General features: G+C 62.7%; 1 protein-coding gene across 2 annotated transcripts in view; it reads right to left on the bottom strand.

Annotated features, from left to right (window-relative positions):
• Nucleotides 1-4,826: 4,826 nt before the first annotated feature.
• SARDH (sarcosine dehydrogenase) overlaps nucleotides 4,827-11,036 on the bottom strand; it is a 61,079-nt gene continuing 54,869 nt past the window's right edge. For both annotated transcript variants that reach the window (XM_035015506.1, XM_035015505.1), the window contains exons 19-22: nucleotides 9,194-9,356; nucleotides 8,527-8,695; nucleotides 6,680-6,815; nucleotides 4,827-5,990 (exon numbers count right to left, since the gene is read on the bottom strand). In XM_035015506.1, the coding sequence (XP_034871397.1) occupies nucleotides 5,865-5,990; nucleotides 6,680-6,815; nucleotides 8,527-8,695; nucleotides 9,194-9,356 (594 nt within the window). In that variant the 3' untranslated portion in view covers nucleotides 4,827-5,864. The remainder of the gene's footprint in view (nucleotides 5,991-6,679; nucleotides 6,816-8,526; nucleotides 8,696-9,193; nucleotides 9,357-11,036) is intronic.

Below are 11,036 nucleotides of genomic sequence, written 5' to 3'. Positions count from 1 at the left end.
CATCCCTGCTCCCGGGTCCCGCAGCCCCGCCCCACCTGGATGACTGCAGCCCTGTTCCTGTGCCAGCACGCCCAGCAGACCCACAGCACAGCTGTTCCTGCTCCTGTTGACAGAAAGGGAAACTGAGGCACACAGACCCCCCAGTTAGGTGCCGTGGTCACCCAGAGGACTCAGCAAGGGCTTGTGGGAGAAACGCTTTATTACTGAAAACAGCCTGTCAGGGCGAGTGTGCGGCCTTGGCCAAGTCCCTCCAATCACTCTCGAGGCTCTTCTGAACAGCTGGGTGGTGGAAGAGCAAGGGTCTAGCAGCCTGCGCTCTCTTTCCTCTCTCTGCTGTGTGGCCCTGGGCGAGGTGCTTTCCCTCTCTGGGCCTGTCTCCCTTGCTGCCCTTTGAGGGGCAGGGGCTGCCAGGGTAGAGGGGACCCACCAGCTGTGAAGTGCCCTGAGTCCCGGGCTGAGGTGTGCTCACCCAGGATCAATGTTGGGAGGGTCTGGAGGTGGGGGCGGGGAGGTATCCTCAGTCCGCAGCCTCCAACCAGGGGTGTCTGCCTGGGCCCTGGGGTGCTGCCGGGCTGTGCTGTCTGGTGGCCATTAGCCTCATGTGGCCGTTCAAGCTTAATTTCCAGCGAATTAAAAGGATATAAAAGGAAACATTCAGGTTCTTGGTCACACCTGCCACATTCCAAACGCTCCGTGGCTACATGGGGCCGTGGCCTCTACCCGGCACAGATGTACAGCATTCATTTCCTCATCGCGGGGAGTCCACTGGGCTGCGCGGCCCCCGGGCTGTGGTCCCAAACAGCACCAGCCTCGCCGAGCTGCGCGGCGGCGGGAGGCCCAGGTAGCCGATGGGCCGCAGCAGGCCGGCTCTGGCTTGCTCTGCACAGAGCAGCTAGACCACCGCAGGGTGCCAGGATTTTCCACGGGGGCATTTCGGCAGGACCAGTCTCCACGGCTAAGGATCATCCTCCAGGCTATGGGAGGTTTGGCCTCTGGGCCCCCCACGCGCATCCCGCGCCAGGCGTCAGCAGCACATCGTGACCACTGGCTTCCAAATGCCCGGCACAGACAGGCACTGAACATTCTCTGCCCCTCGCCCCCCACCAGCTGCTAAAGGCTCTCTCAGTCCCGGCCCCCGCCCACCCATCCTGTCGTGCAGATGGAGAAACTGAGCCGCAGGGATCCCCGGGTCCTCCCACCTTTTCCACTGCAGCGAAAGACAAAGCTTCTCATTATTGCAGAGAACCCCCCTTTTCGTCCCCTCCAGCCCTGGTAACACGCACTGAAAACCATGAACAATCTCCCTGGGACACACACCGTGCGTTCTATTTTCTCCCCACACACCCACTGGCCTCACGCACACATGCCACACTTCCTTGCATTTTCAGGAGGCTCTGGGATGGAAGGCAGCCCACGGCGTCCCAGGAGTCCCAGGCCAGAAACTTCTGTTTTTGTGGAAGATTCCTAACAGGGACGTGGGGAGCCTTCAAGGGAAGATTCTAGACTAGAATCCAGGAGGCCCTTGCTCCCTGCTTTGGAACTGCAGAGGGGCTGGGTTGTGGCCCCCTTGAGAACCTGGCTTAAGTGGGGTCTAGAAGCTGCGCTCAGTGTATTTGCACATAAACCGGAGGTTTATGGACCCAGGAGCATCACAATGGCCCCCGAGGTGGCCCCACTGTCCCCTAGTCCGTCTAGTCCTGGGTCTCCCCCCACCCCCCAGTCATCCAGTCCCAGCTGGGGAGCAGGCCTTGTGGTAGGCTCTGGGGCTGGACCCACACAGTCCTCGCTTACATTCCAGCAGGGGAGACCCCCAGTCAACAAACACTAAGGAAGTTTACAGTATGCAGATGGTGGTGAGCAGAGGGAGTGCGGAAGGGAGGCCATTAGGGACATTAGGGACAGCCTTGTCGAGAAAGGAGAAAGTGACATTAGTTAAAATCCTGAAGGAGGTGAGAAGGTGAGTCCCATGGGTATCTGGGGGAGGACCCTCTGGCCACGGGAACAGCCACGCAAAGGGTCCCGAGGTGGGGAACAGGGAGGAGGCCAGTGTGGCTGAGCAGAGTGGGCAGGTGCGGCAGGAGAAGCGGGAGGCCAGAGAGGCTGCAGTGGGAGGCAGCGGCCAGGGGAGGCCAGAGCAGTAACCAGGGGTAAGGTGTGGTGAGGTGGCCCATGGGGGTGGCCACAGGGTCAGGCTCCAGACAGACTCAGGGGGGACTGCCAGTGAGAGTCACTGGAACATCCTCACACAGACTCCACGTGGGGGCTCCTCCCTGAGAACTCAGCCGGAAGCCCAGAGGCCCACTCTGTCTTCCTGCCCCTTGTCCTGTGCCAGGTGGTGTTTGCCTCCTTTTGGGGACCTTTGCCCTCTGTCCTCCTCCCTAGAAGGAAATGAAAGTTTTGTCCTGGGCTTTGCTCCCGCTCCTTCCTCATCTGAAAGACATGGGCTCTTCTGGAGCGAAGGGGAAGGGGAGGAGAGGAGGGGGAGTGGGAGGGGGAAGAGGGGATGGAGGAGAGGGGAGGGGAGGACCAGGATGAGGATCCCTACAGACAGACACTTAGACCCCAAGGTGGTAGCTGCTAAGGGATGCCTGGGTGCTCGTGCAGGGTCACTGGGGGCCAGCAGGCCCAGGGAGCCCAGGCCTGGGGGGGCAGCCCGAGGGGCAGTCTGAGCCCTGTCCCCTGGCCTGGCCTTTGGAGCCCTGGGTCAGAGAGGGGCTCCTGAGTTTGCCCGGCATTTAGAGGGTTAGCATGTTCGCAGGGGGAGCCTTGGGCTTTAAGCCTTTCATTTGGGGAGACGGGAGAACAAAGCCGAGAGTGGAAGAGGCGGTCGGGGAAAGCAGCTCATGCTGGGAGCGTTCTGAGGTCTTGCCCCGCACAGCCCCTGGAGCCAGCCATTAGGCCGGGTGGCAGGCCTCCTTCCCCAGTGGGTGGAAGGAAGCAGCTGGCTGGGGTGATGGTGCCCCGGCGGCAGCTAGTGGCGGCCATGCTCTGCTGAGCCCTCCACGGCCCCCAGCCTCGGCCCCTCCTCAGGCCTCACGGGATGCCCCAGTGTCTCCCACTCAGGAACCCGGGTGAGGACCCTCAGAGGAGTGAGGACCTCAGCGGGGTCCCGGGGTGCCCGTGGCCTGCCACTGAGATGGCTCAGCCACCCACCTCTCCACCAGTGACATGGGTCAGAACATGCTGGGGGGGGGGCCTCGGGCAAGCCCTCTGGCCTCTCGTGCATCCTCTCATGGAGGGGCGGGGGCTGAGACGAGCACTCAAGCCCCATCCGGGCTAGACAGTGCTCGCATGGGAGCAGGGAGGGTCTGTGGCAGGAGCCCCACTGGGGGCGTCCCAAGCTGAGGCAAAGCAGGGAGCATGAGGACTCTGCCCCCCACTCCCCTTTGCAACTGGGATGGCTGAGGCCCAGGTGAGGTAGGACACTGGCCTGGGTCACACAGCAGGTCAGGCCTACCCCAGGACCTTAGCACACGATGAGCTCATTTGTCTACAATCACTTTGGGTATGTTTCTGGTGCCTCTTTCCCTGATGCTTCCATTGTCCCTTCCATCCACCCTGCTGGAGGGAGGAGGGCGAGCGCCAGCTCCCAGCACCTGAAGCATCTGGGAATGGAAGGAGCTGGGATTCACCTGGGCATTCTCCTGCCCGGGCCCTTGGTCCTCACTGGGGAGGCAGGCACCTCGTCCCTGCCAGCCCGGTCCCTCCCCACTTAGCCCTGGAAGACCAGAGGTGGTGTGCCGTCCACTCTGACGCAAACGCCGGGGCTATGTGCAGGGATCTGGGACCCGAGCCGGGCTGTGTGCAGGGATCTGGGACCCAAGCCAGGCTGTGTGCAGGGATCTGGGACCTGAAGTCGGGCTGTGCGCTGGGATCTGGGACCCAAGCAGTCTCTGATGGCCTAGGGCAGCCCGCCTGATAGGAGCCAGCAGGACCATCACTAAGTAGGGGCCTCTCCACCTGCCCTCCGGAGGGGACAGCGCCCCCCTGGGCCCTGTGAGCTCCAGGGACTGCTGAGGCCAGCCCACAGGTGGAGTCTGATGGTACAGGAGCCCCCTCTCTCCTTGTCTTGACTCCCAGCCAAGCTCAGCCCGGTTTGCCCACAATTCCTGATGGCAGGACTCAGCCACAGTGAAGGCCCTGCCGTTCCTTGTCCAGTAGAACCTTCAAAACAGGTACGGCAACAAGTGTCTAGATTGGGGCATAAGGAAGGACTGGCCCCGGGACACTTGGAGGTGAAGGCCATGTGGCCCATCCCTAAGCCTCCGAGGCATCCTGCCTGGGGCTGCGGCCTGGCCTAGACCTTGCTGCTGCCGGCAGGACGCCCAGGAGAGCTCGGGAGGTGGCTCCGTGGCCTCTCCCACATTGTGACCCAGTGCCCTTGCGGGAGAGGCCGGGGTTATTTCTCCCCGGCAGAGAAGCGAACACGCCAACCGTGAGGACTCCTGCCTCTGAGCTCAGCCCCTGAGGCAGGGGTGGGATCGGAACCTGGGTCTGGCCCCCTGCACCCTCAGCCTCCCCCCCGACCCAGGACAGGGGGGGGGGGGGGGGGGACACGTACACCGCCCGATCCAGGGCTCCGTGGCCAAACCGCAGAGCCCGGGGAAGCAGGCCAGGCCATCTGGGAAGCTGTCTCCCCTCCTCTCCATTTCTGGCCCCTCGGGGTCCACTCAGCTTCCCCCAGACTCTCTCGGGCAGGAGCCAGGCCCGCCTGAGAGCAGGGGAGGCTGCAGGTGCTCCCGTGTCGGAGGCCTGTCAAAGCCAGAGGCCCAAGCTCTCCAGCCTGTGGTCTGGCGAGGGGGCCAAAAAGCTTTCCAAAGGCCATCTGAACCCAAACGTCTTCCCACGACTTTGACTTTATTAGCCTGACCTGTTCCAGCTCAGTCCACAGCGGGGCTGGCTGGTGTGTGAGCATCTGAACGCAGCCAGGGCCTGCCAAGGACTGCCTACACCCCGATCCCCCCACTGCTTCTTGTGTGTGTCCCTGGGAATCCCGTCCTCCCTGCCCCCTGCACGTCTGTCGTCTTCTGTTCCCCAGAGGGTCAGGCAAGCCTGGGCAGGACCGCGTGGTGCAGCTTTGCTGGGGCTGCCTGGCCCCTGGGCTGCCCCGTGGCCATCGAAATCCTGCAGGTGTGTGAGCCGGGAGGGAGAGAGGGCAGGCAAGGGGAGACCCCTCCCACGCCCTGCTTCTGCTCACCTATTTCATGAGCTGGCAATGGTCAGAAGGCTTTCCCAAGTGAAAAGCAGGTCAAGGCAGGAAGAGCTTGCTCTCTAGACTCCCTTCCCTGCCAGCATCTGGGAAATGGGCCATCCTGCCCCATGGCCTGACCGCGGGGACTGAGCCAAGCTGGCATACCTGCTTTATGCTTCCCATACTGCGCCCACGGCAGACAGGTCTAGTCAATCCTTACTTTGTGCCTAATTACAGACGCACCCAGAAGCTCTCCAGTGATGCTCTGGGCGGTCCGCCTGTCAGGCAGGCCTGGGATTCCAGACGGAACTCCGCCTCCCTGCTTTTACACTGGGTGTAAAGTGCTAACTGAGCATCTTCCCGGAAGCTTGTAGAGGGCCACACGGCATGCTGCCTGAGCCCAAGACTTTACATGGTTGTTTTGTGGGGGGGTAGGGGTTGGCTAGCGACCATCCTTTGGTCAGTGACCACAGGATGGGCCCTCTGAGTCTTCTGTCCACTCAGCTGGTATCTGTCTGGAGGGTTAGCAGGCCTGGAGTAACAGCAGGGAAGACCCATGTTCTGGTCGGGGTCCAGGACCTGGGCCAGGGTGGCGGGCCCTGTGTGGATGGTCAGCGAGGGATGGAGCAGGTCTCGGCCTCCTGATCCGTGGAAGTTCCGCCCCGTGGGCATATCAGTAGAACCCCTTCACCCTCTTGTTGTCAGGGTCGAAGGGGGACTTCAGGTGAGCCCGGGCAGGGTAGGTCACCCCCATCCGCTCCAGAGCGTAGTCCCCACTCTTCACAAAGTCCAGCGAGACCTATTGCAGGAGAGGAGGGGGTGGGGGTCACTTGTCACCTTGTGGGTGCTGGGTTCATACCCACCTGCCTCTTAGAGGGGGCTCGGCCTCCCTTCCTCCCCTCTGTGCCAAGGGCCCTCCTCCCAACCGAGGGGCTGCCCTGAGCAGGTAGGTGCCCCGAGTGGGACTTGACCGCCTAGGGCCCAGCAGAGCCGCCGTCTGGCACCAGTGGGGTTTCTCCCGCAGGACAGGGAGGAACCGGGCTCAGTGGGGGATTATTGGGGTTTATAAAGTGTCACGTGGCAAAATGTGCCTATGCCCGCACACGCATCTGTATGCGTGTACACACATGTGCATATACGCGTGCACACGGATGTACGTGCCCCCCACGCCGGGAGCGTGTCTGGGATGAGGGGAGAGAGGAGACGAAGGGGGTCCTGGGAGGGTGGTCAGGCGTCTGGCGTCCACTGGGGCGCCAGCCCTGGCCCAGAGCCTCTTTCTGACCAAGGGAAGCCTGGAGCTCCCAAAGTCAGATTCTTTCAGACAGAAAACACAGAAACAGCCCCTGACCCTGCCCGGAGACACAGCCCCATCAGCAGTGACCCGTGCACTACTCCCACCGCCCCCCACCCCGCAGCTTGGTGCAGGGGTGCCGGCGTGGTGTCTGATGAGGAACCCGGCTTCCCTTAGGGTGGGGGGTCTCAACTCACCGGCCCGTCGCTGGGGTCCCGGATGTAGCCGTAGGCCAGGGTCTTGTCGATGGCGAACCCAAAGTCAGCCCTCCGGATGTGGCCCACCACTTGGCCGTTTCTCCAGATGGCCTCCAGGCCGAACATGGGCACTTTTCTGGAAGAAGCAAGAGAAAAGGCTGGGGCCCCGGAGCCCCCAGAGGGGGGACCTGCGCGGCCCCGGGGCCAACCCAGCGCCCCCAGGATGCCAGCGCCCAGGCTCCCGGGGATGATCGGACGAGCGGAGAAGACCGCAACCAGGCTCTGCCTCCCATGTCTGCAGGCAGGCCGCAGGTATTCGGGAGAGGCCCACCTTTCCATCGGTTTTCCGTTGACTTCTGAACGATTTAAAACCTTATGCCCCCGAGGCTTGCTTTCTTCTGCCTGGCTCTCTTTTCACAATAGGACGCGTCATCTAGCAAACGTCCTTTTCTTTAGTACGCGTAAGGTATGAGTGCTGACTACACGTTTTTGAAAATTCAGAATAGAAAACACACAGATCAACCTGCAATCACGGCCGCACCAGCGCCCAGAAGTAACTGGGCAAGTCTGGGCGCAAATCTTTGCGGACTCGTCCCTCCGGGCGCCTCCTTCATGGTGTTTATGGAGAGCTTGACTGTGCCCAGGGCCGTGCCCCCGAGGAGAGCCCGGGGAAGCCAGGCTGGGACATGATGCGGACGTGGCTATGGATCCCCCGCCCCCCGCAGCCGAGCCGCGTGGACAAGGTCTGGGGGCCTCTGTGACCGTCTGGGGAAAGGCTGGGACAGACGGAGGGTCTATGGCACACCCTTGCTCTTTCGTCCCACCCCGGTCCTGCAGACCACATGCCGTTGGCAGATGAGGAAACAGGCTCGGGGAGGCCACCTATGTGGCCCAGGGCCCAGAGCTGAGTGGCAGCTCCCTGCAACTCCTGGCCGTGACCTTATCAGGATTGGGACCTCCCTGGCTGTAGCTGCGGGTAGATTTGGTGGCCCAGCAGAGAACACCCGGGCAGGGTAAGCCGGGCTGTGGCGAGGGCTGTCCAAGCTGCTCCTAGCTCCAGGCGTCAGGCTGCAGGCGCTTTCTGGAGGGCCACGGGGCGGAGGGGCTCCGCAGACCCCTGCTCCGGCGGCGTCCCCACACTGGAGCTAAGCTGGTCCCCAGGAGGTGGACAAGCAGCCTGACGAGGCCCGGCCTGACAGGAGCCCGGGGGGAAGCAGCAGGACGATGACAAGCCACAGCTCCGCCCCCTCTGCCCCCACCCCCCCTTGAAGCTCCTGACACTTCTTTTGACGGCTCCAGAAATCTGGGAGAAGTGGTTCCATTTGTGGCTACCTGTCAGCGGCAAATCAACCAAGCCCGGCTGCCGCGGCCCGGGACACCGATGCTACTCAGATTCCCACGGAGCCGTGGCGGGGCTGACACCAGCCTGGTGCTGTCACTTCAGAGTCGCTGGCCCCAAGTGGAATCCAGGGACAGCACAGGCCCAGCTCCCGGGGACAGAGCTGAGCCACCTGCTCAAAGCTGCCCCCTGGGTGGGGGGGCTTGGGTCCCTGCAGCGTGGGCTCTCCTTCCTGTGGCTGAGTTACCCTGTCCCCTGGCACCCAAGGTCTCCATCTGGAAGTGGGGAAGGTGGCCCCAGCCTGGGCAGTGGGGAGGATGGAACCAGAACACAGCGGGAGGTTCCTGCTCAGTGACAGGGACGCTGGGCCTTCGGCCTGGATCCACCCCCACAGAGGTGGCTCGGCGGTGGCGTGCCTTTCTCTCTCCAAAGCTGTGTTTGAGGAGGGCGTGCCCTCGCCATGTCCCCTCGGGCCCTGCCGCTGGACGCAGGACCGCGGGCTACTCACTCATCCACCGTGAAGCACAGCAGGCGTCGGCGGAGGCCCTCGGCCCGCTGCTTCTCCAGGGCCTCCCGTCCCAGGAAGGGGATGGCCGACTTGAGCTTGCAGGTGAAGGCCAAGCCTGCCTCCAGGGGACTGTCATCGGAGCGCAGGTCGGCATGCCAGTGCCGGTAGCCTGTGGGGAGGAGAGCCCGGGGTCAGTGCCCGGCAGTGGGGGATGGGCTCCTCTGAAGGCCCGGCGAGGGGGGCGTCCTCGCCTGCAGAAGGTCGCCTGGGCCAGCCCTCAGCTCTGCACTGCTAGCTGAGATGCTGGGGAGAACCCGGGCAGCACTGCCCCATATTCTTCAGACCTCCCAGGGAAAGCCAGGCGCTGACTCCCAACCCAGCTCTGGCCCCGTCCCCACAAGGCCGGGCAAGCACCTCTCCCGCTCATCCTCCAAGTACAGGTGTCAGAGGCCCCAGCACCATCCCCAGGCCCGCGTGGAGGACTGCGTTCACGGGCAGTGCAGGAAGGGTGCAGGGGCGGGGCGGGGGGTGCGGGCTGGGGAAGCAGGCATGAGGGGGTAAACGGGAAGCAGACTGGGGACAGGAAAGAAGTACAGGGGGGCGACAGCCCCGTGCCTACAGCATGGCTCTGGGTGGCCCACCGGCGCTGTGTGGCTCCCACACACACCTTTCTCGATGCTCAGGGAGTCGATGGCCCGGTACCCGGCGTTGACGAGGCCATGCTTGGCGCCTGCAGTCATCACAGCCTGGTAAACGGGTACACAGGCTGGCCTGGGCACATGCAGCTCCCAGCCCAGCTCCCCCACGAAGGACAGCCTCATGGCCCGCACCTGGGGGGACAGGGCACGGCTCAGACAACCCAGGTCAAGGCCCAGCTGCCACTTACTGATGGACAGTCCCTACTGTCACCATTCTCATTAGCTGGCCCTGGGCCCAGGCCGGCCTGCCTACCAAGGCATGGGGTCTCCAAGGAACGAGCTCCAGGCTCTGGCAATCTTTAAGGGGAAGAAGGGGTGCCAATGGGAGAAAGTGGATACAAGGGTCCCGGGCCTCAACTCTTCTCAGTCACTGTGTGAGTGTCCATGACCACAGACCGAGGACTTAAAACAGCAGAAGTGTGCCGTCTCCCAGTTCTGGATGCTCGAAGCCCCGCGTCCAGGCGTCAGCAAGCTGTGCTCCCTCTGGAAGCTCTAGGACAGGGTCCTTCTTGCCTCTTCCAGCTTCTGGGGGCCGCAGGTGCTCCTTGGCTTGTGGTCACTTCCCTCCATTCTCTGTGTCACGTGCCTTCTCCTCTGTGTCCGTGTCTTCTCTACTTTCATCTCTTATCAGGACACTTGTTATTGGAGTCAGGACCCACCCTGATCCTGGATGATTCCATCTCAAGATTCTTACGTTAATCCCATCAGCAAAGTCGGCAAGTTCCAACTAAGGCCAAGCTCGCCGGTTCTGGGTGAGGGTTGGGACGTAGACCTCTGTTCTGGAGGCCACCATGCAAACACCACAGTGACTCTGGCAAGTCCCCCAGACTCCCTCTGGCCTCAATTTCCTCCTCTGTAAATGGGGCCAGGAGCCTGGCTTTGTCTGTTTCAAGAAGCCCCGAGGTGTGTGTGCAAGCGAGTTGCTGGGAGGTCGGCGGCGCAGCTCATGGCTCACCACGGCTGCACTCTGGGTTCAGAGGCATCAAGAAGGGAAGCAGACAGGCGCTGAGTCGTCCCTGTGATTGCTCCCTAGCCTGGTCAGCCTCGGCCAGACGCTGGGCTCTGAAGACAGACAGCCTCTGTCCCCAGGACCCGAGTCTTGGACTCAGCCAGAAGCACAAGGCAGCTTTGTGGCAACCATGGCCAAGGTGGGCCAGTGCTGGGAAGGAAGTCACCTGCCTGGAACAGGCTCGGCTGCAAGGTTAGCGGAGTCTGGGGCTGCAGACAGGCCTTCCAGGAGAGCTGGGGCTGGGGCACAGAGCTGGGGCGGGCACGTCGGGGAGGGCAGGACAAAGGCCTGCAGCGGGGTTGGAAGGACCTTATCATCAGGCTACAGACATTTGTGAGAGTCACTTCAGTGAGACCTGGGCCCCAGGGGCCTGCAAAGGACCAGGGGCCCCACCCCCACGTAGATGACAGTGCTGTTCACACGGTGTCCCTGGGCTAAGTTCTGCACATCACGTCACTGGAGCCCTTCTCGGCCCCACACGATGGCGGAGACCGATGTAAATAACATCCAGGGGACGACACAAAAACAGAGGCACCGGGCCCAGCCTGAGCACACGCATCTCTGGTCTCTGGGTGCGTGTGGCCGGCACACCTCTACACCAACCAGGCCAGCAGCAGCACGGAGGCCACACCAGCAGGGGCCACGACTCCCTGCCCGACGCCGATGGCCGAGGTCTTGTCCCCGCTCGGTCAGTTTGCTGGCATGTCATTTACACACCTGGCAATGGGTTCCTGCTTCCTGGCCTTCAGGCAAGTCCTTGAGCCCACAGTGTCCCCACAGGTGAGGTCAGCCCCAGGACCATC

This window comes from Mirounga leonina, unplaced genomic scaffold (genome assembly GCF_011800145.1).
Source record: "Mirounga leonina isolate KUSES-001 unplaced genomic scaffold, KU_Mleo_1.0 Mir_170, whole genome shotgun sequence".
Taxonomy (NCBI): domain Eukaryota; kingdom Metazoa; phylum Chordata; class Mammalia; order Carnivora; family Phocidae; genus Mirounga; species Mirounga leonina.
The sequence above is the reverse complement of the archived record's forward strand: the minus strand, read 5'-3'. Positions and strand labels throughout refer to the sequence as shown.